We start from the raw sequence: 26,825 nt of genomic DNA, 5'->3' as shown, positions 1-26,825 counted from the left end.
TAGACCTACCTACAAGCTATTGCTATCTACTAAATTGTGCCTCTGGGGATGTATATGGTAACTTCATTGAGGATGAGTCTTCATTCTGAGCTGAAAGTCAGGATATCTGAAGTCAACAATAACAGCTAAGCTCAAAAAAGACAGAATTGGATGCCTTTCTAGTTCTACGTGGGCCTTTGCAGGAATGCCACTGGGGAGTTGGCAATGTCCTGGGAGTTTTAGAGAGACAGTGATTATTAATCTCTGTAATCTAGTGGCAAAGAATGGAGCAGAGTAGATGCGGGACATGGAAGAACCTAAATGAATGGTTGGCTGAGTGTCTAGATAAGTCTGTCCATTCATTTGCCTACCGCCTATCTCATGTTTATGTCCAAAGCCATGAGTGGAAACGATTTTGAAGTGGCAGACCAAAATGGCTGATTTTCTGCCTCTCAATTCTGCCAAAAATCATAATTTTGTTTTCAAAGCATATAAAGAATCCAAAAGTTTCTCTCAAAAAATTAAGTGGATAAGAATATCCAAGAAAAAAGTCTGAAAGTTCTTTGAAGGTTTAGTTGAATTGTAGCTTTGTTACTCAGCAGTCAATCTAGGTCTAAGCCCATAAGCATATGACTTTCCCTTAGCAACTGTAATTGAATCAGTGGTGAGTCATCTGGTAGGAGAAAGTTGATCAGACCAAAAGGAAAGACATTCTACAGTAAGAGGTGAAGTTTTTCCTGTATTTTTCCTGTAGATGAATAAGATATTTTTGTTGTGTTGCTGTGCAGTTTTTAAAAATTGGGTAAAATTTACCATCTCCATTTTTAAGTTCCCAATTCGAAGTGTTAAACACATTTACACTGTTGGGCTACGAATCTCCAGAACTATCATCTTGCAGAGCTGAAATTCTATGCCCAGTAACTAACTCTTATTCCACGTCTTGTAGTTCTGCAAGTATAAAAAGGTTTCTAGTTTTATGAAGTTTCTCTGACTTACATATAGTACTGATGTGACCTCACGGCGTGATCCATGACATTTCTTATCTTGGACACACATGGCAGCAGATGGTTCTTCTGAGAGTGACCTTCCTGAGTGACTCTCAAAGCCTCCGTTCCATAACCTCCCGAATTTTCTGACATTCTAACACTGGATACAAGATATCTGACTAACTCCTTAAATATAAATTATTTTTTTCAGTTTATAGTTTTAATAAGGTCCACCAATCTCTAATAACAAGGATATTGAATACAAGGATGTTGACTATATTGTTATTTACTATGGTAAACATTTGCCAGAAAACAAAATGCCCCAAAATATGTTAAATAAATTGCAGTTGCAGCATCAAAGGTTACCTCCACTGCTCCCTACAACCCTGCTATTAGAAAGGTGTGATAGTGGGAAAATAGGTTCATTATATGTTATTGAGTAGAAAAACCTGGTTCCCAAATGTATAATCTTTTTTATTTTAAAGAATAAAAATGCTGTTTGCATGTATGTATGCATGTGTATTTTACATACACACATACATATGTATACACACATATAGATAACACAGATAGAGAGATGGAGAAAAATACACAGAGAGAATTGTATCTGTTTTCTTTACTCTCAGCCTAGTTTCAGTACAGGGAAAATGCACTGGAAACTAAAAACTGCAGGAGTACATAATGTATTAACTACGATTGTCTTTGGGGGATGGGAGTGTAGGTAATTTTTACTATTTGCATTTTCTAATTATTTGGTAATTATATAACCTTACATTGCCTTTGTAGTTTGTGTGTTTTTTTGTGTATTTTAAAAATATGTCTATTGATTTCAGAGAGAGGAAGGGAGAGGGAGAGAGAAAGAAACATCAGCGATGAGAGAGTCATTGGTTGGCTGCCTCCTGCACACCCCCCACCGGGGATCGAGAGGCAACCTGGGCACGTGCCCTGACAGGGAATTGAACCGCGATCTCCTGGATCATAGGTCGAAGCTCAACCACTAAGCCATGGCCAGTCAGGCTGTGTAATGTTTTAAGTAAAAAAAAAGTTTTATATTCAAATTTTCAGTCATTTCTAATAAAAAGTATATCAACATATTATTTCACCTTTAGCCCTCAAATAAAATTCATACCACATTTCTTAACATTGTAGAATTAAAATTTTCCCAGTCAATAAATATCACCCAATAAAATAAATCTTGAATAGTTCACTTTAATTAAGCATTACATGAAAATATGCTTGTAAAAAAAGAAGACATTAAATACATCTCAAATAGTTTTTAAACATCCCAAACTTAACACCAAGAATTGTGTTCACCTAAGTTAACATTATACAGTTACTTATAACCTATATACTTTAAAATAATCAAATCACACGAAACTTTAAAGTAAAAGAATTCAGAAGTTTCCGAGAGTTAAGCATTTATTTAGCATGTATTATTCTGCGAGCCAACGTACTTAGGAGGCAGGAAAATTGAGAAGTTTGCTTTGCATAGAATAAGCTTGGAAGCATATGGGTTTAAATACTTTTAACTGTAGCATTGCTGAAATCAGAGCCAAGATTAAGTGAGGAAAATATGTTTCCTGTACTAGTTTACTCTTGGGAATTATTTTGACTAACATGCAACCTTTCCCACTTGGTGAAATCCCTTTTCTCTATTGCATCTCAGCCCATGAGTGACTCAGGACTAAGAAACTCCAGGATCTCCTCACACTATCAGTGGCGGGGGGGGGGGGGGGGGGGGGAGGGTGCCCACGCAGCTTTGCTCGGGTGACAGTTATGGAGAAGGAAGCGGAAAATAGGGGACCGTCTCAGAGGATAAAGTTCAACCAATGGCGACAGTCACTAAATCAGTGTGGCCATTGTATCGGATTAGCAACAATGTAGAACGGTGGGCAGAGGACAAGCGGGGAGCCTGCTACCCGAGTTCCAGCTCCAGATTCCTTACCGCTGTGTGAGCTCGGGCAAGTCAGAGTCTTTGGGGATCAGTTTCCTCAATTTAGAAACAAAGTTTGGGCCACGATTATTACATTTTTAAAACCCCTTTTAGATGAATAGTTCTAAGGTACACGCAACTGTGGACACCTACCTACTATCAGGCACTGCTTTGGCCACAGTGAAAGTATCAGTTTCAATACTATTTAAAACATAAGGGCACTACGAACATTTTTTAAATGCAATGCACTACAAACCACCAGAATGCTGTTATCCGGGAACAGTTATTTTCTTTCCTTTAGACAGCTTTAACTTCCTTCTGGTCTAAAATGCTGTATTGTTTGTTTACTTATGTAACACTACTGCTTTCTTGATTATTGGAACTTAAATTCTGCATAAAAATTTACTTTTTATTACTAATATTTAAATTTCTAGGGAAATGTTTTTTGGTAATGTTTTCAAATATTCATTAAATTCCTATTTTCTTTACTTTGAGATGTCAGCATTCGTTAAGTGATAATACAATTTATAAAACTAGAAGTTTAATCTGAAAATCTATAGGCTTACCCTATGTTCATAATTTGAATAAAAATTCCTTTATATTATAAATTAGTGAAAACTTAATGAACAAATTTCTACATCAGCGATTTCTAACCTTTTTCATATCATGACACACAAACTAATTACTAAAATTCTTCAGTATATCAAAAAAATATATTTTTTGCCGATCTCCGATCCGACAAAAAAAATAGGTATAATTTTGATTTATTCACACTGATTGCTATTGTGCTGGCTGTTGTCATTTTTTAAATTGGACAATCTAAGGGAAAAGAGGTCAGTGGCCCTGGCTAGTCAGGTAGTGCATGTTTTAAATATTCTTGTGGCACACCAGTTAAAAATCACTGATGTACATTGATATTGGATACTTTTAAAGGAAATATGGGGAAACCATATCCTTTAAATAGATGAGTATATTGAAGAGATTATTACCAGGCTTGATTCTCCCCTGGGGGTCTTAAAAGGTAAACAGTACTGTATTTTCACCTAGCTCCCCCAAATCAGCTTTATTTCTGCTACAGAAGAGTCGATTTCATTTAACTAGATAATTGAATCAGCACTGGTTGCTATAAACAGGAAATTATATATACTTTTGATCAAAGACAAAAGTCTTTTGAAGGAAAGGACATGTTGGGCCTTTGCAAACATCTCAATTTCACTTTTCATCCTACCTCACAAGCAACGCTAAGAATTATTATTTAGATTTCTTTTTAGGAGGTCCCTAAATACAGGGACTTCCATCTTCTCTGTTTAGTGTTATAGCCTAGACTGACCAGAAAACAAAGATTTCCTCTTGCATACTAAAAATGTATAATGTCAAATAACCATTATCAACCCCACCTATGTTAACCTTCTCACACACACGAAGTGGGGAAATGTAGGGCTCATGGTAGTAACTAAATGAAAACAGTGAACATTTATTAAGTCAAGTGCCATGTGCTTTACGTTAATTAATTTAATTCAATTCTGACAACTAAGAGGTGATCATGGTAGCACACAAAATATACTAATGTAAAAGAAAATGATCAGGAAGTTGATATAAATATTTAATGTGAACTCTGACACATTTATGATCTTACAGCCCTAAAAGTAGCTATGCGTTTTCCTATTTTTCTTTGACTTCCCTGTAATTTGCAAGTATCTTTTTAGCTCTGAACAGCTAATCTGATACAATAAGCACTTAAACAACCTCCTCTGGTAGGCACTGTGATTGGTACTGTGGGGGACACACGGATGAATAGGAGAGGCCCTAAATCCCACGCTGATAATACATGTTGCTGGTAGTAATGTCATTTTCATGAAGTATTCTCCTAGTTCAGGCAGTATGAACAGCCTCTAGTTCTATTTAGGAAATTTATTTATCTATAACACTGATGTGACCTTACAAAGGGACCCATGACATCTCTTATCTTGCACGTGCGCTGCAGCAAGGTTAATTCTCAGAGTGGGAACCTCTCCAGTGACCTTCCCAAAGCCCACGTTCCATAACCTGCTGGGTTTTCTAACATTCTAATGCTAGATACAAGGCGTTTGACTAACTCCTTAAATATTATGAATTCTGTTTTCATTTCATAGATCTAATGAGGTCCACCATCTCTACTAACAAACAGCCATTTCTTAAGGGAAAGATAATCTCTGGATAATAATACATGATTGTAGGATCTGAGAGGTAAAATGTGTTTGTAAGGTTGCTGTAACATAGAGGTCCTGTCAGACAATTCTGAGGCCACATGAGAGCATGAAATGATCATGTACCTTCTGGAGGGGGACCAACTTAATCAGTTCTGTCTAATCCCAACTCAGTCACATGCTAAGTGTGTGGCAAGTTATTTGATTTCTCTGAGTCTCAGTACTTTTTCTGCAAAATGAGGCTAGTAATACCTACCCTGAAGAGTTGTTGTAAATATAAGAAATAACATTTGTAAAGATCCAGCAGAGAGGCTAAAATGGGTGCTTAATAAATAGTAACTGTTTATTCTCACCCATCATTGCATTGCACTTTGGCTGTAGCGTTTCACCTCTGAGAGCATTCACTTGGTCTGTGATAAACTAGCTGATCAGTTCAAGTATGAGTCGAATTAATACAAGGATATGCAGAGATCTAATAAACTGGACATTTTCTACAAATTACCTTTTCATACAGCTGTCTTCCAAATACAAGCTATAAGACTCTGGGTTAGTTAAGAGCACAAAAATTGCCTTTATTATCTTTATGGCTTCAGTCTAGAAAATAATAATAGTGATAATGACCTTGAACTCTTATAGAATTTCCAAAACTAATGTGTAAGTATATCACTACCATGGAGTGGATATCTTTTTGGTATCACTGAAATAATAAAGACAGAATTTAAAAAGACAAATTTCAGAGGTCTGCTCATTATAAAGTGCATATGATTGTCACATAAACCTAGAACAGATAAAGTTTATTCATATTAAAATACAACACAGAATTTTTAAATAAAATGCCTCAATGACTAGCATTCTACTGAATTACTCCCTCAACTGACCAAAATTCTAGCCTGCAAAGTGCAAATGCAACTACTTTGAGCTAAAGATCAGTTTTAGGAGAAATAATATATTCATACTCCCTAGTGACCATTCATTTAAAAACCTGAATCTAGATGCACAATCTTACATAAATTCAATTATTTATATAATTATTGTACCTGGATGGTTTCCTTTTTATTACTGGAAATAAACATACTTAAATAACATACACAGCATAGTGAAAGTGATCACTGATCATCTGACTGTAAGAATCCTTAGGACATGATAAAGGTTATGTATTTTAAAGGGAAGAGCAATCTGACGATTAGCTTTTCATTTGAGGAAGTTTATCTACGGCTCAAAAACTGTTTTCAATGCTTTCACTGATTAAGCTCCAAAGCATCTTTTTCATGATCAGCAGAAGTGGCTGGCATTTAATTAAAATAGACTCTTTAACTATTAATAACTGGATAAATAGTTTTAAACCTATGACTGACGTTGTTGAATAAATAACTAAATAATGTAAGAAGTGGAATTATCGAATCACTTTTGAGAGCACAGTTCTGCTTGGAGGACTCCATGGAGGAAGTGCCTCATTTTCAAGAAAGGAATGACGTTTCTTTCCTTTTCGTTCAATTCTTTCCTGCCTTTCTTTCTTTTCCTAAAGAGAAAATAGAAAACCATATATTTATATACATGTATAAACAGAAAAAAATAATCCATTATAAGATATTTAAATGTCATTTCCTAGTTTAATTTGGTTATAAAAAAAGCACTAGGGAATACTGCTAATTTATAGGTATACTACCAATAAGTATTAATTGACCACTTAATTTTTTAAGTATTAAAAGTGATATTTTAAAAGAATTATAACTAAGAAAAAAGACCTATAATTCCATAACTCAAAGACAATAATTAGTCTAAGTTAGTGATCATTTTCTGAGAATAGGCTCTTAGAAGTAAATTTACTGGGTGCAAAGGTTGAATAAGCCATGGCAGCAAGGAACACTTCAGATTTTTTACAAATAGTTGAAAATTGAACCTCATGTTTCTTTTCTTATTATTGAGCTTGAGCACATTTTTATTTCTTTAGCCCTTTCATGAATTTTTTTGCTCAATTATTTGGCTCATCTTAACTGTAGGGGTATCAGTGCTTTTAATTTTTAGCAATTTATATATGATCATATAATAAATATTAGCTTTGCAGCATACATTTTATCTACATTACTTTTAGTCCTTGTTTTTACAAAAAATAAGATAAATATTTCAGCCATAGATAATAGTTTAAAGAGTAATATAATCAAAACCTGTATAGCCACTATGTGCCTTATGAAATAAAACATGACCAATGTTTTGGCCACTCCCTCATCAAACCTTCCTTCCTCTCCACCCCAATGAAGTAACCATTACTCTGAACTTGAGGCTTATCACTGCATCTCTTAATACTTTTATTACACATGTATTTATGCCTGAACAACACACAATTTTGTTTTGCAGGTTTTTAGAATTTATACTAAAAGGTATTGTACTATCTTTTCTATTGCAACTTCCTTTTTTTAATTCATCATATTTCTAAGACTTATCTGCATAGAGCTGTAGCTCTAGTTCCCTGATGTATAGAATTCCATCAACATAGTACAATTTATGAATAGACATTTTTGTTGAAGCCATGCTCTCATTTTTCCCCCAGACAATGCTGCTATAAACATCCCTGTTTATTCCTTATGCTTATAAGCCAAGATTTTCTCTCCCTGTATATGTGCAGGAGTGAAATTGCTTGTTTGTAGGGTAAGAATATGTTCAGCTCTGCTGGAAAGTTTATTATCCAAAGCTGCTGTAGGAATTCACCCTCCAACCAGCACCTATGTTGACTTTTTATTTTGATACATTAATGATTTTAAATTTAATGTTTTCTTTTGTTATTTCTTAGTAACACTTTCAGATTTTAAAAAGCATCTTATTACCATGTGATTGATAGATATTACATTTTATTTTATTTTGGCTCTACTGTTTGGCATTTTATATTTAACATTTTAATTCTTCTGGAGTTTCTACTGCTATAAGGCAATTCTGCTAAGTGATTTATGTCCAAATGTCACACAAATAATACCAATTGTTATTCCCTTGCATTCATCAATCTGTGTTATTATTCATATAGCACATTCTTACTTGGAATAAGTTCTGAGGTGTCCTGTGGGTCTATTATTCTACTGGTACTGGTATATACGGCTTCAATTTGTACTTATTCATTCAACTGTTAAGCACTGAGGTCCTACCCGGGGTCAAGCAGTGCACTGGGAGCCATGCACAAAGTGATCAGAAAAACCAAACACAGAGTTACGATCCTGCTCCCTCAGGCAACTTGTAAAATAGACAGGTAATAAACAATTAAACAACAGGCAATCCAAACTATGTGCACTTTTATAAAACATAAACAACCTATTGTGCTTGCTAAAGAAAAGGGAGTATTTTCAAAGATAAGTGGATTCAGGAAAAGTCATTTGAAAGTGAGATGATGGATACGAGAAGCCACTCAGGATATGCATGGGAAAGAGCATTTCACGCAGAACAGGTGGGGGCTCTGACAAGCGGGACAAGCTTTAGATATGAGCGAAAACGAGAGACCCAGTGTGAATATAGTTGGTGGAAGACAGGAGAGGGATACCCAACGAGAATAAAAGGCAGGTGAGTAAGATTATGAAACCTTGCATGCCATGGTGACAGAACACAGGTGGAAACAGAGAAGTCAACGAGTGACACTGAGAAGGAAGGCAGAGAAGTGGGAGAGAGACGAGAGGAGGAATTCAAGAGGGTACCTGCCAGGCAGAGCTGGCCAGCAGGCAGGGACAAGCAGACCTTAAACTAGGGACAGAAACGTCACAAAAATGCACATCTAAAATACGTAAGTGCATTGGCAAACAGAACCTACCAGCCATTTTTCATATTCATCAATAGCTTGTTTATCTTTATCTTTTTTCTCAGCTCTTTTCAGTTCTTCTTTTCTTTTCTCACTGATTTTCTCTTTTTCCTTTTCTTTGAAAAAAGCTTCCTTTTTTTCATTCCTATGTGGGACAGCATAAAACACTGCAAGGTTAAAGGGGAACACGTAATAAAGGTTTCCTACCAGGTCTTTGACGCATTAGTAACTCCCAGTGCCGAGCGCCCTAGAAATCCCAGCGCTCGGCCGCGTTACCATTTTCCCACGGCCGCCTGGCTGTCCCTCCTCTTCTCCGCAGCAGCCTCCTCTTCCTCCTTCTTCCTGGCTCTTTCATGCTCTTTCTCCTTTTTATTTTTCTCCTTAAGATATTCCATCTTTTTTTCCTTCCATCTTTCAAAAGCCTGAAAAAGTTCAGAATGATTTTCTGATTTCTTGTGAATATTGTCAAATGAGTAGAAACGCGGCCAATCGCTGACTGAGCCGCCAAATGCTTAAAGGAGTGAACAGTCAAAGCCGGGCACACCTGGACCGCCGCCTCCCTCCTGGCCGCGTCGCCCGCTGCTGCTTTCTTCCTGTGCTGCTCCTCCAGCCTCCTTCTGGCAGCTACTCTCTTAGCCTCTTTTTCCTTCATCGCCTTCCAGGCCTCAAACGACGCTAAGGCTTCTTCTCTTTTAGCCGCTCTTTTCTATTTTGGAGAAAAAGTAAACAGTTATATATGTATGTACAAATAGCTAGACAACTATAGATAAATAGATACCCAAATATATTTTTCTTTAATTCCCTTGATATGCATCATCTGTAGAAATTGTGTTTCAAAGCAGATATTTAGGATGGTTTATACAAATTAATTTATGAAAAGTACATTCTGAATTATTCCTTGCACTTTAAAATGTCCTTTACTAAAATGCATTTTATCAGCTATTGATCTACTATTCATGGGAAGGAAATCAACTTTTTTTGGAAAGGGTGCTACACAAACATTATCAACATAATCTGTAATAGGCTCCGTGGTGTAAAATGTTCATAATAAAATATTTTGGTCAAAGAAAAACAGCAAAGTACTAGGCTTATAAAGAAAGTCTGAGTAAAGGAATTTGGCCACCACACACAGTAAGCTGCAGATCTCTGCTGTGAATAATTTTTTGACTGATACCAAAGCATAAAATTCTTACTGTGTAAACATATTCCAAATGCTGAACATGCGTGGCAGACTGGAAAATATGTAGGTGAGTGTATAGCAAGTATGTTATTACTTTTCTTCAATCTAAGCCCATAATATCCTGTGCTTGCCTTAACATTGGTTAGCATTAAGTGATATAAAGCCTTATTATGGAGATAACGTAATTTAGAAGTAGAAGGACTACCTACTCACTGAGTTGTGAAGATCAAATGAGAAGTGTCTGGCACTGACCACAGCAGTGAGATGCTGCAAACACGGTGACAGGTGTGCAGGCACGCCCCCTGCAGGGCTGCTCCAAACAGTAGTGTGTATTTGGGAAATTTGTTTCTTTCTAAATCCATTTTAGTACTAGGCAGCCTAATGAAGTGTTTTTTGTTTTGTTTTTCAGGGTTTTTATTTTAGAAGATGGGAAAGAACTCAGCCTGTTGTAGACAGTTCAGCTTCAGCCAATGGGAAGGATATGGGTCAAGAGCTCAGGTAGGGGTTGGTTTTAAAGATACATATAGAATCCAAGTTAGAAAGAGGAAAATTGAAGGTTAATGCTGATGACCCTTTATATTCTTGGCTAAGTTGTAAGACTGAAATTAATTTTTAAGCGTGAAGTAGGTAGGTAGTCACAAGCAATAATTAAGTTCACAATCAGTAGTGCCAAAGCTATTCCACACACATAAAAAATAAAAATCTCTATGTTTTTCATGTAAAAGTTACAACATATTTATATCAAACTAAAAATGTATGAAGTTCCAGAGAAATAAAATCAGAAATCAGTTCTTTTATATACAAGTTATTTTACCATTTAAAAAACAGTTGATTTAGAAATATTTAATATTCAGAGATATTTTACTAAATTAAAATCCATAATATGTTTTTACTTCTATGTTTCAGAATACCTATTCATTTTGGATCCTTAAGCTTTCATACCTGTTCATTTTGGATCCTTAAGCTTTCGCTTTCGATCCTTTTAATTCTGTGCTTTTCATGTATATATACATTTTTCTTTTCCAACCACTCCTGTGGGAACAAGAATAAATTTATGATATTCAAAGGTTTCCAAATGAATCTGAATTATCTATTTCTGAAATATTTGATTAAAAATTGTAAAAAGCAAAACACAGAATTTATAAATTCTATATAAACTAGTATCATTTTTCTTTTTCTGATAATGTTCGACTATACAAAGATTGCTCAGGTATTATAAAGAAAAATCTCTCCCAATAAATTAAGCATTAAATCATCATTTCTGACAGGGTAATTTTATTCCTTGATAAACAGGTAACCTTATGTGATTAGTTCTTACAAATACTTTTTTAAAAACATTTTTACCTGATAAACGGCTGCCCTTATGTTATCTGCTCCATCAAGTTCTTTGTTTTGTTTGTGTGAGGGCTTTTGGTCCAAGACTTTCAAAGTCCCTAAATAGTGAGAAGAGGTAGTTTTCGGTGGAGTTCTCCTTAAAGAACCAGAGTTCTTTAAAAATTCAGAGGTCATTAATCTGAAAAGATCCAAATAAATCAAGATAAAATATTACAAATGTACTTGGTAGAAAAAGATTCGATAGAATTTGCAACTACTCTATTTGAAAACTACTTTCTAACTTAGTAAATTAAAATTGCTTTGAAAATGATAGTCTTTTCTTAGTATACAAAGAGGCCCATTCAACATAATTTAAATTTTATAACTTCCAGTTATATATTTTCAAAGTGACTGCTCTTTTTAGGTATTTGCAATGAGAACAGTTTTAAGAAACATGGACTGTATCTCAAGTTACCTGGAAAAAAACCGATATTAATAAAGTAGGTTTTAACAGTTTCTTGTGTTACTTTGCTACATAAACCATTCTAAATATAAAGTTAGAATAGTATCCTCTATTTCAGAGGCTGGTGGGTAAATCTGGCTCGTCACCTGTTTTGGTAAATAAAGTGACTGCATCACAGCTACATTCATTCATTTACGTATTGTCTACGGCTGCTTCCAGGCTACAATAGCAGAGCTGAAGAGTTACAACCCAGGCTGGATGGCGCCACAAAGCCTAACAAATATACTAACTGGCAACATGCAGAGACAGCTTCCTGACCCCGGTTCTTGTCGATTAATGATCATTTGATTACTGATCATTTAAAAGACTCTGAAGGTTTTGATTAGCATGTATGAGTTACTGTTCATTATCATCATCATCAGTGTTTAATAAAACAACTTAGTCCATGGAACCTTAAGGCTTTTGAGTACAATTTTTCATGTGTTAGTAAAAAACACTTAATAGAGAAATATAATGCTGGACCTCAGCTTTATTACCACTTTATATCTACTGTCTCAGGAAAAACAAGAGAAAGAAACTCTATCCCAGAAACAATGTAGGGTATGGAGAATCCTAATCAATTCCTTTTTATAAAAGAATATAACTAAATGAAGGGTTTTATCATGAAGAAACTACTCCATCTCATGAGATGGAAATTAAGAGAAAATCAAGTAACACCAAATGCAATTTACAGAAGTTCAATTAAAACTAGCTTTGTGGAGTATAAACCCATAAATAAGAGATAATGATAACTTTATTACCTGCCTGAGGCACTGGATGCTCTATTATTTGTTGACTTTTTATTCTTCATATTTCTATCTTCAATTGTATTCTATTAAATAGAAAAGGCCACAGATGGATTACTCACCAGAACTATCACAGTGAGGCTTAGAGGTCAAATGTCAGCAGGAAACAAATGTTTCCTAACCTTCTACTAGGTGTCAATTACAGTACTCACTGGAATTAGAGAGGGTTGACAGACAATAAAAAGATAAACAAATGTGACTCATGAAAGAATCCAGTGACAGAGTGCCTGGAGTGGAGGTGATGGAGGGCCTCCCTGAGGGCTTGACATCAGAGCTAAGAAAAATGAAGAGTAGAAAGGAGCCACCGGAAGGTCTGTGGAAAGAAAGAACCAGTGAGTGCTAAGAGCCTGAGAAGGGAAAGAACTTGGTAATTTTGAGAAACAGAGAAAGGTGAATGCTGCCAAAGCACAGTGAACAGCAGGGAGAGAGGAGGAATATGTGCTCAGAGAAGAATCCCTGACATCTTTAGGGAGTGGTAAGGAGCTCGAATTTATTCTCATGATAAGAATCCAACAGAGACCTCAGCAGGGGAATGATTTGATTCCGGCATATGAAAGATCACTCAGTAGCAAGTAAGAATAAAGCCAAAGATGGATTCGGTCAAAAGCAATTATATTATGATCTTACTTGTCATAGGTAAATTACCTGTTCTCATTTAGAATTACATCTGTTAAGACACTTCTAAGATTCTGTCCATAAATGCCAGAATACCCTTCTTCCTTTTTAGGCATGACTTTTCTACTTTATGCAGATAGATGGGTACTAGCATTAAAGATACAAACACATCTCTAATTTGGCATTAGTGTTTTTTCCCAAGGGAAGTGGTTAAGGACAATATATCTGAAACAAGGCTTAATGAACGTTCTCTATACATTTTAATAAAGAGCTAATATTCTGTATTATAATAAAGTCCTGTTCAACAGCAAGTTTTCAGCTAGCACTGTTATCTTTCCCAGTAACAAATATGCATAGCCACCAGTAAACTGCAGCTCTAAGAGATAAAGACTAAATTCACCCTGGCCGGGCGTGGCTCAGAGGTTGAGCGTCGACCTAGGATCCAGGCGATCAGGGTTCCCGGTCAGGGCACATGCCCGGGTTGCGGGCTCAATCAATGACTCTCTCATCATTGATGTTTCTGTCTCTCTCTCTCTCCCTCTCCTTTCCTCTCTCTGAAATCAATAAAAAAAAAAAAAAAAGACTAAATTCAGGAGAAATGCAGACTAAAAATGCTATGCCATAAATTTTAAAAGTACAGCAATCTGGTGCAATGCAGTGTAGGGACAAATAATCATACGCATAACGGATCTGGTTCTCGAGGTTATAATAAAAATGTTTCTGATAATTACCGTTTATCCATTTTAACGATAATGGATGTTGCTAAACATTTCTTCTGAAAATTCTTCATTAAAATTTGTAAAATGTTTAAAAATGATATCCAAAGAAATAACTTTCGCTAATTAAAACCTTGGAAATTGTTCTAGGTGGCTGCATTTTTAAATGAACACCAGTAGAAACCTATCCACTTATGGGTATGTGTTTCTGAGATACTTATAAGTATATTATGATCATATACTTCTGATAATTTTTAATGAAACAATAGGTTTTATTATATGTACTGCAACCTTCCCTGATTAAAATTCTTTTGAATTAAATAAGAACCACTTGGCCATATGATACCACTATTAAAAGATGAGTTTTCTACAGATAATTCAGAAGTACCAAACATGGAAGACAAACTATTTACAAGTTGTATTTTGTGCTTTAAGCTGTAGTATAAAAGGCATAATTTTATATAAATACCTTTGCAGGCTCAGTTGCATTGGTAGATTTTAAGTTATGCTGAGATAGTGGTGGACCAACTGTTAAGTGATCAGTCATTATCAGTTCAACTTTCTCCTTTTTTTCTTCAAGGTCATCAGAAGTCACTTGCCTTTCCTTGGATTTCTCAAGTGCAGTAGTAACAAAGTCTATCAAAAGTGAATTCTCTTCATTTTTGGTTGATTTCAAGGAATGATGGTTTTCAATGAATTCTTCATTCTGATCTATTTTGAGACAGAGTAACAGCAGTAAAACTCCATTGTAAATTAATAAGGTAGATATAAGAGATTCATTTGCTTTCCACTAGATGTCATTAATCCCTTTTTCTTGCAAAATTAAATATCAAGAAAACTATCACATTCAACTTGAATAAACTTTTTTCCATAGTGATCTATAAAAGAGAAAATGGTTGCTCAACCTACTCAAATATCTGATGTACTCAACACTTAGAAAAAATATCACATTAGTAAATAGAATGGAAGAACTACCCTAAACCAAAGATCCACCAAAAGCACTCGTTGATGTACAAACCAAATGAGATGGCAATATCTATTCTCTTCAAAAGTCAGTTTCTTAGCTGGACAAAGAGGCCATGTAAGCAGGAGGCACATGTCTCTATACTACTACAGTTATTAGTAGTGCAGATGTAAAAATGCAGGGAGAACCTAGAATCCATGTAACCCTTCGGCAGTTCACCATGCAGAGAATAAAGCCGCCCCCTGTGTTATTCCCCCTAAGATGCTGTGTTGCCTCTGATGCCAAAGGGGCACTAAAGGCAGTTTATTCTCACCTTATTATTTATTATTGTATTATTTATTTGTATTATAACTGTAAACCTACTTTTGCCCACCCCTGTATTATTTTTACAAATAGAATTTGTAAAATTATAAGCAAATGAGTTCACAAATAAAATGATGTAATAATTTGATATAACCACCTTTTATAGATGTTTTATCCCCAGATCCTGGTAAAAAGGAATCTCCAAGACTTTCTTTAAGGGATGATGTTGATAAACTTGTTAACCATGGATCCTGCTTAAAATAAGAAAAATTTTAAAAAGTATTTATTATGTTAGTTCAGGTCTCAAGATTATGGAGGACAATAGCATTATGAAGACTATTTCATTTCATAAGTCTGAAATCTGCATTATTAGGAGTTTGCTGCTGTAACACCAAAAGCTTGTTAAACGAATGGAGGCTAATATGCTTTCTTTTCAAGCCTCGATGTCTTGATCATTAAAAGGGGTCACTACAGAACTCTTCTAGTTCTTTAATGGCCACTTCTACATTTGTTTTTAGCAACTGTTAAAACTTCTGCTTTAAAATCAAATCTCATAAATATTTAAGGTAAAGATCTGATATCTATTTCTCTAATTCTCCATTCTAAGACAACAGGTAAAAACCCTCTCTCTAAAATCAATAAAAACATTTTTTAAAAGTTTTAAAAAAAGACAGTAGGTAAAAATCCTACTTTCCAACAAATATTACTAGGCCTCCAAATGAAAGCAATTATAAAAACAACTACACAGCTACTTACAAATACCTGAGACTAGAAAAGTACAGATTTTATGCACTTCAGTTTTCTTCAAAATTCTGAAAATTACACGAAAGTGAAATGATATTTGGGTGTCTAAACTAAACATCTCTTTATAGAACAGTAATCCAACCCAAAGGTAATGATATGATAGTGTAAGATGTTTAATTTTGTTGCAAAATAAATGAATTCTCATTTTATTTCCCATGGTATTCTATGGGTACAAAGAAAATTATATGTCAAAAGCTATATAGAAACCATCTGGGAAAATGGCAGAAAGGCTGAAACACTGGAGTAGAACTTAAGAGACAAAAGTTTTGCCTGAGGAGATTTGCAATTTAGTAGCTTTTTGCCTGAGGGCATTCTTCCATCTGTCCAGTTCAGTAGATGGCTGCAGCCTTGGGGATGGATGGGTGGGGGTGTGTCAAAGGATTGAGTTTAGGACTGGAAAATCAGACAGTGTGTTTGGTTCGTAGGCATAGGGCATGAACCCAAAAATCTGCAAATAAAATTCACTAAAACCCTTGGCTCATCTATTCATGGTGTGGGGAAGACCTTAGAGAGTCCTGTAAAATCATAGCAGCTAGAAACTGAAAGAACTAAGCAGAGATTTCAGTCTATATTCAAGACATGGCATGATGGATGAGGGAGCAAATGGAGCTATACTATTACAAGGTTTCTATATTGAATGTGAAATAATGCAGTACCAACTCTAAGATTGAGATGATTTATGAATGCATCTTGTAATCCACAGAACTACTAAAATATAATGCAAATAGTTACAGCTGAAAAGGCAATAATCACAACGGAAAACAAAAAATATGTGATTAACTCTTTAAGGCAGTAAAGGAGCTACAGAGGAACAATAACAACAATATGAATTTAAGAAACAGGTAAAATAAATAGAAAGCAAACATCAACAAATTGGCCCTAAATTTACTTACTTACTTCAATGGACTAAACATTCATATATGGTCTATCATTAAAAAGCAAATTTTCAGGCTTGATAAAAACGAGACATCAGATTATTAATAATAAAGAGTAACGTAAAGAAAAAGACACAAATAGTTTGAAAGAAAAATGATAGAAAAAGATTTACCATGCAGATACTAGTCATAAAAAAGCTGACATATCAGACAAAACAAAATGCAAGATAAGGAGTATTACCAGAGCATAGAAACATTTAATAATGCTAAGTACGCTAAAGATATAAGCGTATTATGTGTCCAATAAGAAAGTCATAAAATACTGGCAGAACTAAAAGGAAGTATAGACAAATTTGCAAGCATAACTAGAGATTTTAACACCCTTAGATGGTACTAGTAAGTCAATAAGACAAAAAGCCAGTGCATATGGAGAAGACATGAACGATACTACCAGCCACCTTGACCAAAATAAAATTATAGAACATTGTATCTAACACCTGCAGAACACATATTTTTTTAAAAAGCAAATGGAACTTTCACAAGATACACTTAGGCCAGGCCATAAAAATATCTCAACAATTTTTAAAAATGTGAAATCACGTAAGATACAGCCTCTATCACAATAAAATTAAATTATAAATTAATACAAAAGATTTGATAGGATCTAGAGAAGGTCCAAATATTTGGAAATAAAATCATTCAGCACAAAATAAACAACTGGTCAGAAAAAAAGATCACAAGAGAAATTAGAAAATACATTTATAGAAATGACAATGAAAATAAAAGCCATAAAAAAAAAAAAAAATGGGTGCTGCTAAATCAGTGCACAGAGGGAAATTTATAGCTTTCAATGGTTTTATTAGGAAGGATAAAAGGTTTAAAGTCAGTGGACGCATTTTAAAGGTAAGCAAATTAAACCCAAAGAAAGAAATAACAAAGAGTAATAATCAGTGAAATTGGAAACAAACTATAGAGAAAATTAAGAAAGCCAAAGTTGGTTCTTTGAAAAGTTAAATAAAACTGAGCAATGCCTATCAAGATTTAACAAGAAAGACTGAAACCACAAATTCTATATTAGAAATAAAAAATAGAATGTCATGATAACACAAAAATTCCTTAATGGAAGCTTAGCCAGGGACCATATAGTTCCATTTCCCTGATCTGCTAAAGCACATTATGGAGGAGGAACGTTCTTCCCATGCTTGTCCTCTGAAATGTGAGATGGAAGTCCGCTAACTATAGTGAAGTGTAGAGAGGGGCCACGTGTTCTCCCCTAACAATGATACATAGTAAACTCCCCAATGCAATCCTGAAAGATCACATTTACTTCCATTTTGGAATGGCCTTGAAAATATAGGTTAGTGCCATCAACATTCAATAAATAAAACCAAATGAATAAAATGACACTGGCTATAATGTCCTTAGCCAGTGTGAATGAAAAGGGGCCTAATACCAAATCTGACAAGCTCAGGGGAGGCCTGCATGGCGTGCCACATAAACTCAGAGACCAAAGTAATCACACAGAATGGTCTGAACATAAAAATTCCTAACTAAAAGCAGGTCATGGCAGGTATCACATCCTAGGCCTGTGGCTTCCTTGGCAAAGGTCAATCTTTACCTTATGTGAGCCTATTATCGTTTTGCATCTAAGATAACATACCTTTGAAATGTCAGCGTAATCTCCTTTTCCAGATCCTCAGGGCACACCCCCCTCACCAGAGCAAGAGGCCAGAGAACCCCTCATTGTTACTTGCTTCCTGAATACCATCTCTGTGTGCTGTAAATGTTAATTGTTAACTATCCTGCATCCAGCAATATAAAAGGAGTATGAGTCCCTCCATTTTACTTTTTATCCAATCCCAGAGACTTCCCTGCTTCGCTTTCTCCTACTCCCTAATCATTATACCAACAATGGATTTCATGTAACACTTCTGAGTCTCCTCCTTTGATTCTAATGTATAAAATAAGCTGCAAAACTGCTATTTTCCAGAGCATTTTCTCCATTTGTTGAGATTTTGCTTCACAGTAATTATCAGTTTGGCTCAAACAAACTCATAAAGAGTCTCTACAGGTTTGGCCGTTTCCTACATAGACACCACAAATTACATAATTCAAAAATACATAAATAAAAATATAAATTCTTGCAATTAAAGATACACAATATTGCACAGATTCTAAAGGGCAACATTTGTTTTTACATTGTACTTTCTCTGAAATCGGATGCATATTATAGTTACTGGTATGCTATGGCTTAATTGGCAGATTTTTATTCTCTCATGGCAGTACACAATATAATGCTATATCTTTGCTACATCTTGTAACTAATAGGGTTTCAGACTCAATGGAATACAGTATATTAAAAAAACTTAAAATTATTTCCTTATCAGCTGCTGAAGAAAACATGTAACACACACACACACACACACACACACACACGTACACAGAAATACTGTGTCTCTTATGATTAGATGCCAAGGCCTGAATTTGAGAACACAGCTCATCAGTTCAGCAGGAGTGCTAACCTCAGGATCAAGGCTTTCAGGAGAGGCTTTCTCCTCAGCTTCTCGTTGTCTGTCATTTGGTCCCAGGAGGGATGAAGGTGCAGGATGTGCCTCTAATTCTTTCTGGAGGGCAGTTTCTTTCTCTTCTCCTAGCCCATCTTTTTCCTGCCTGAGCGTGTGCTTTCTCAACAAGCTCCTTGGCCGAGGTGAGGGTGTGAAGTGGTTTTCTGCTTCAAGGCTGCTGCTGTTTTCTGCTGAAAAATGGAATGTTTTATGGTGGATGTACAAAAACCGACATGACTTCAACCACACCCCAAGATGCCACCATACTTTTCTCCTGTGCCCATGCACCTGGCTGTCTGTCCTGGAGAGTCCAGAGGATGCCCATGCCCTTCTCTAGGCAGAGCTTCAGTAAGCACAGCGAAGCAACAGTTCACAATCCAAATTTTAAAAATAGCTGCCATCATGGAAGTAACTAGTTTTACCTTAGTTTTGTGAGAAGTTAGCTCCTCAACTTTATGAATTCTCATTGCATTTACTATTAAAAACAAACAAAACAAAGTTGTGGCCTCCACAATGATGGGGCTCGTCTATCAAACCTTAATTGAGTCTCTGCTTCTGGGCCCTGTACACATTACTCACGTTCCTGGACCTCATAATCAAACTGTGAAAATGGTCCTGTCCAAGGACTTTATAGTTCGGGAAGGGAGCTGATTCTAAAGAAATAAATTACGAGACAAAGGTAAGTGCTGTTACAACTAAGGAGGAGATGTTGGGATGGGGTAGAAGTGCCAGCTCTCACTGGAGGGTGCGATGAAGAGCTCGATGATTTGAGCTGTTGAGTTCATGAAACTTCTCTACAGTTATTAAAATAGCTCAGTTACTACTTCAATTACTGCTAGATTTAAAACAACAACCTATTGCCCGTATACTTCCAGCCCTCAAAACATAAGAAACTTTTTATATTAACTTTTTGCCTAAATTTTACCAGTTACACATATTCAATTCTCCATTGCTCTACCAATGCATCCTTCTGACAAAATTTCAAAACTGGAATAATTAACACCTTCCTTCCTCCTTTCCGTCTATAAATGGACTTATGAATGCTTCTAGAAGATTCCAGTTGGTACCAATGTAAATGTGTCATTGCCAATTTTAGCCACACTCTAAATGTTCAATCCAAATTCCAAGAGTCACCCTAGATTCCTCCCTTTGTCCCCCCATATCCAAGCATCATTATACCCTACTGATTCTACTTCCTAAATCTCTCATTATCTCGCTTCAGATATCCCTGCTGTTAGCTCCTCAACTTTACTAGATTACTGCCTTGGTGATACTCATAAAATGAAAATTAGATCACATCGCTCTTCTCCACAAAATTCAATGGCTCCCATCATCCAGTCCTACAGGATACAAGCTTAATTGCCTTTGGACAACACAGAAGCTTTCACGGTCTTGTCCCTGGCTACCTGTGCTGCCCCATCCACTTGACACCCATTTCTCCAGCTGTGTCCCTGACAAGCTGGGCTGATGGCTGTTTTGAATCAATGTCACAACCCTTCCTACTACCACACCTTCACCCAAGCTGATCCCTCTGCCCAGAATGTCCACTTCCTGCTTCTGAAAAATGCCTGCATGTCTTTCGGGCCTCAGTTTAAGCAGAATATTGTATAGTGCCTGAAAGCGGGTGTTGAATCCATTTTTTTTTATTGTGATAAGAACACTTAACATGAGATCTGCCCTCTTCATACAGTTTTAGGCACACAATACAGGGCTGTTAACTAAAGACACAACATTGTTCAGCAGATCTCTAGAACATGTCCATCCTGCATAACTGAAACTTTATACCTGGTGAACAGCACCTCCTCATTTCCCCATCCCCAGCCCCGCGCAATCGCCATCCTACTCTGTTTCTGTAAGTTTGACTATTTTCATATTTCATATTTAAATCTCAGCTCTGACTCATTAGCACTGTAACCTCACACGAGTCATTTAACCTACACTACCCTGGTTGCCCACTGGTAAAATTAGTTCAGAATTAATTCCTAAGGTGCTCACAGGACTTGAATGAGATCATATATACAAAGTGGAGAGCACAGTGCCTGATACCTGGTAATGCTCAATGACCACTGACGACTGCGGTAAACGTCTGTTCCTTTTCTTTTCGGCTTGTCTATCACGTCTGCTTCCTCTGGGGTAGTCTCTCCTCCTCTCCAGCCGTGTGGTAGATTCTGGTGGATTAAGTTATTTCCTCCATCCCTCAGTGCAAAGGGTGGGCCCCTGGTGCACACCACCACCACCCATGCAGCTTATCACTGAAACTTCACCTCCCCGGTCCAGAGCAACCAGTGGGAAAGTCAGTGCTTCCTATTTGGGGTTGGAGGGTATGCCTTTAAGGTCATGGAACTGAAAAGATGCGATGTGGAGACTGCCAGGAGGATTCTCCCCTGACAAGGGAAGCACTGTCTGTGACAAAGAGAACAAATGATGGAAAAACAGGATCAAGGGATGGATGGAGTAACTAGGGCAGTGACAGAGGCAGGAGGAAGGACTAGTGATTATTTAAAAATACAGTACTGCACATCTGTGTATAGCCCTTAGAATCCAGGTGCTATCTTGTATTTAAAATATATTTTAACTCATCACAGGTTAAAAAAAAAAAGGTATTAAATAGGTGGATTATTGCTAATTATCTATCATACAGTTATAGTTACCTATTTCTACCTGTAGAATACCAACTTTACCCTCTATGTGCTCACATTTTCTTATTAGCCTAATAAAAAACTTTTAAGAATCAAGACAAATAGGCTAAATATAATACACAAAAACAGGCTTCTAAGCTCAAATAAGACTAGAAAACACTGCCTACTCTATCCTTCTAGACAAGTCACTATGCATCTTTCTTTATTAATGGCTCCCAGAAATTCTCATAAAGAAATCAGTTTAAATTTTCTATAACTCTGTTTTCCCTGTAATACCAACGGACAACCTATGGAATGGACTTTGGGCAATGGTGAACTATTGGACTGTTTACCTAAAGTTCAATTATGTTCCTTTCTCCCCATTTTCTTTTTATTGTATTCAATACACAGGAAAGGTGCATTTTAGCAAGTGAATTGTTTCATATGCCTTGTGGTCACAATTTTGCCACATTTAGTAGTTCACAGCACATACATCAACTGATCCTAAACAACTGTGTGGAATGGGAAGAGCAAGTTGGACCCTTTTCCTCATGAGAACACTATGCTGAGGTCACACATACCTAATATAGGGTGGTTTTGTGTTTTGTTTTGTTTTCAGTGTCCTGGACACTATTCTAGTATTCTTTGCTCTGCTCATAGCCTCTCATTTGAAAGAGCGATATCTACTACGTAAAGCACGTAATACTTATCAATACATTTAATGCTAATAAAAAGGAAAGCAATTTTTATGCAAGTTAACATCAAGTACTATTGCTCTTATAAAAACAGAAAGTAAAGAAGACTGGAGGGCACACAACCCTTAACCTTCCATGCCCGTGTTTCTGTGTGGTGGCCTGGGGATCTCAGAGGGGCTGGCTCCTGCTCCACTCCACCTTTGTTCCACTGGGCCCAGGGCTCAGTAGAATTGTGGAGAAACTACTGTAATCCCAGATCACACCAGGAATTTACCCTCAGAATACTGAGTCTGGTGGGTTTTTCGTAGGGAATAGAGAAACTGAATGGCGCTTCTTCTTTCTAAAGGCAAGTCTGAGACTTAAAAGAAACAACAAAACTCTCTCCCTTCAAATATATAAATATCAAACAATATTCTGGCAAATGGGGGCACTGAAATGATTGTTTTAAGGACTAGTTTCAGTGCTGCTAAAACTTTAGTCTCTGTAGTATGAGATGGATTAGAAAGGATTCCATTGCAGTTTCATCCCTAAAAACAAAATTAAAGCTCACAGACTGAGGCAAGGCTGGACCCAGGAGCTTCAGGAGGCACAGCTGTGGATAACTGGAGGTACTTTGGCCTTCTATCAGGCACCAGCATAGGTGCTACATGACATATACCACTGGACATCAGAATTATGGGTTTTCTCTACAGTTCTATTATTTTGATTTATGTCTGTAAAATTGAAAAGTTAAGTCTGATTTTTTTTTTTTTTTTTTTTTTTTTAATATTTACTTGCTACCATATGAAGGTATTTTGTGCCTGGTTTTCTTAAAATAAATTTTCAAGAAATGCAGTTATAATGACCTAACAAATTACCTGAAAGTGTGCTTTTGATTGAAAGAATTCTGGGTTTGGGTTCCATCTTAAGTTTCTCTTTTTCAGTGTCCTGGTCTTCATTTTGAGACTCAGCTGAAGGATTTCCAACCCTGTCTTCACCACCATCAGGTGAGATTTGCGCATTGTTTTTGATGGGGAATGCTGGCTCCTCTTTCATCGTGTCACTATTTGGTTTATTGGTTTTCAAAAAAGACAGTTTTGGACAATTATTTTCTTCATCATCTGATATATGGAAATCATTTACTGTTTTCTTGAGTGAGTTTTCATCTATGGAGGTGTCAGAAATATCACCTAAGGAAACTGAAAAATGGAAGAAAAATATCTTCAATAGTATATCTTAAAGTTTCAAAGGTTACATTAATCAAAGATTACCTTAAAGACTAGAAATGAACAACTTAGGCAGTTTTTATTGGTACTTATAAAATATAAATTTTAATTTCATTAATTTATTCAAAGCATACTTATCAAGTGTGAATAGTGTGCCAAGCATTATGCTTGCCCTGAGAAAAATCACCCAGTTTCCTCAAAATAACAATTGGCCATGGATATTTAGATTTGGGCATACAAAACTTTTATATATAAACAGCTTCATTAGATTTTACTATAAGAATAATAATACAGAATGTTAACCATAAAGCAATGATTAAATGAATCATTCATTTAATCATAAGAATTATTCACTGAATCTTAAAGTATAAAAGACTGAATTTCAAATTTAGAACTCTGTATGTTTATACCTAAATGTTAATATTTTTACATAATCAAAAGAAACCAAATTAAATCATACCAGTACTAATATAGTGAATTTTTATAACTGAGTCCCTATTACAGCCCAAAAAATCTGATTTATAGAAAGCATTATAAAAGTGATTCCGATATGCACTGAAGTTTAGTTCTAGGGGCCCTAGCTATAATCTCTCTGTAGGTTCTCATAGGGTTCATCTCAAAGATGAACTTGATTTATCACTGGTAGGCACCCTTTACCGCAAACCGACAGTTAGTTATTCACATTCAGAAACAACCAAGGACAATCATACAACTTCTTGAAAATTAAGAGTGCCTTTTTATTTGATAAAAAGTTGGAATCTAAAACTAATGAATTCATAGATATAATTTTAGCATAAGTAATTTTTTGGGAGGAATCGGCTAACTATAACTAAGAAAACAAAAAGAAGAAAAGTGGTTTATTTTTCCGTGTTCTCACATACCAATCTCATCACTGTCAAAGTCATCCGAGTATTCAGAACTCCTCTGTCTGGCTGAGCGAGCTGTAATTGCTTTTATTAGCTCATCCTGAAATAAGATAATTAAAATCAATTTCCACCCAAAAATGGAAGTCTCATATCTAGAATTATTTAAACAAATAGTGCTAGCTTAATAATTGCTTTCAAACTCAGGTTTTATTCATCTAACAATATTCGCTGAAAGCCAACCTTATCCCAGGCACCCAAGACCCCAGACTCAATGATAAGGTTCCTCTCCTCATGGAGCTTACAGTTAAATTGGAGGAGACAGACTATCAAGATAACTGAGGAGACTCTGACAGGATTTATTATAAACTGGCATTTTGGAAGAAGCTGGTACTTTTATAGATCTTTTGTTTCTGGAGATTGCAGTAATGGATGTAATCAACACTGCATATTTAGAGGCTGAGTTCAAAACTGCAGTGACTGGACAGAGAAAGCTTAAATGTTGTTATGTTACAATAGGAAAAACAACATAAAACATTTATATGAAAATACCAATTTAAAGTTGCTATTCAACTTTTATAAGCTGATTTAACTTTTAAGTTAGCAAGAACTTATCAATGAGGCTAGTTTGGTAGTCTTAAACACACAGAAGAATTTGTAATACTAGAGCCCAGACACAACCATCTGCAACATTTTAAAAGGAATGTAAGCCTTACTCCAGCTTTATACAGGGCTCTTCTTAAAATCAGTTCAAAGCCAACGTTCCTAACACAGTGTTAACTTGTAAAATCATCTGAAACACTTTACCTGGAAAGTAGTTCTTTTGGTGACTTTTGGACTCTTTGTATATGCCAAAGTTGTGCTAAAAACTTCACCAGACATAGTGTATGGGATCTTTTTCTTCACTCGTTAACTTTATAAAATGGCTAATAACCCATAAAATATAAATATAAAAAAAAACACAATAAATATAAAAAAACACAAATCAGACTTTTTTGTATACTTGAGAATTTCTAATACCACACTTACTGCCCCCCAAGCCAAACAAAAAGAAAAGCACCATATGAACACTGAGCTCCACCTACACTTAAAGACGTCGAGTTCTTGTAAAGATACATCAAGTCCTCCCAACAAGCTTGTTCTAAAAAAATACGCAAACTGAACTCATCCTAAAATAGTTTTGCAACAACATTTTAAGGACGCACAAATAAGTGACTGCGATAGACTAATAGGATAAAATGTTGCCAATTAAACTACAAATTTTATTTCTCACCTCTCTCATTCAAAAATCATAACATTGCCTACAAAACAGTCATACTCATTTAAAAGGCTACCAAGAGGATCATCAGCTTAAAAGATATAACTAAAAGTACAACCACCGGAGGGAAAAAAGCTTGCGCACAACGCTAGGGAAAGAGAAAGATCATAATGCTAAACGGCAGCCAGCGACATTTTTCCATAGGGTTAGAGAAAAAGAAACTCCGCGAGGGGCTGCCTCCAAGTCAGCGTACAAATGGGCCCGTGGCCGTTCCTCGTACTTGGAGCGGAGCCGGGGGTCCCCCCCGCAGCGCGCCCGGGGACCGAGGGGCCCCGCCGGGTGGTGCGCGGGCCCCGCCGGCTCCACGCACCCGGCGCGGCGCGCTCGGCGCCAGACACCGGCCAGGCCGCTGCACACTGGGGCGCCGCCTGCGCCCCGTCCCTCCGCGACCCCCGGCCCCCCGCGAAGCCCCACGTTCTGCACCCACCCTGCCGCTCCAGCCGAGGGCTCCCCGAGACCCTGAGGACGGGGCGGCCGCACTCGCGCAGCAGCCTCTGGCGGAGGTAGGCGCCCGGCGACTCTCGGAGGCAGGGCGCAGGACAGAGCAAGGGGGCGGGGCCAAGCGCGGAGGTGGGAGGCGGTTGCTAGGAAACAGCGTCTCCGGGAGGAAGTGGCTTCCCAACC

General features: G+C 36.5%; 1 protein-coding gene across 1 annotated transcript; it reads right to left on the bottom strand.

The window, feature by feature from the left end:
- Positions 1–2,158: 2,158 nt before the first annotated feature.
- Positions 2,159–26,737, bottom strand: MAP9 (microtubule associated protein 9). The gene is made up of 14 exons (XM_081134446.1): positions 26,629–26,737; positions 25,691–25,809; positions 24,902–24,986; positions 23,673–23,993; positions 19,461–19,693; positions 15,417–15,510; positions 14,462–14,703; positions 12,617–12,687; positions 11,384–11,552; positions 10,982–11,071; positions 9,404–9,565; positions 9,136–9,281; positions 8,872–9,004; positions 2,159–6,603 (listed from the first exon to the last, which is right to left on the bottom strand). The coding sequence occupies exons 2-14, from the start codon at positions 25,763–25,765 to the stop codon at positions 6,478–6,480; spliced, it is 1,947 nt and encodes a 648-aa protein (XP_080990572.1). The 5' UTR covers positions 25,766–25,809; positions 26,629–26,737; the 3' UTR covers positions 2,159–6,477.
- Positions 26,738–26,825: the final 88 nt, after the last annotated feature.

Source organism: Miniopterus schreibersii (assembly GCF_964146895.1).
Source record: "Miniopterus schreibersii genome assembly, chromosome: 4".
NCBI classification, from domain to species: Eukaryota; Metazoa; Chordata; class Mammalia; order Chiroptera; family Miniopteridae; genus Miniopterus; species Miniopterus schreibersii.
The sequence above is the reverse complement of the archived record's forward strand: the minus strand, read 5'-3'. Positions and strand labels throughout refer to the sequence as shown.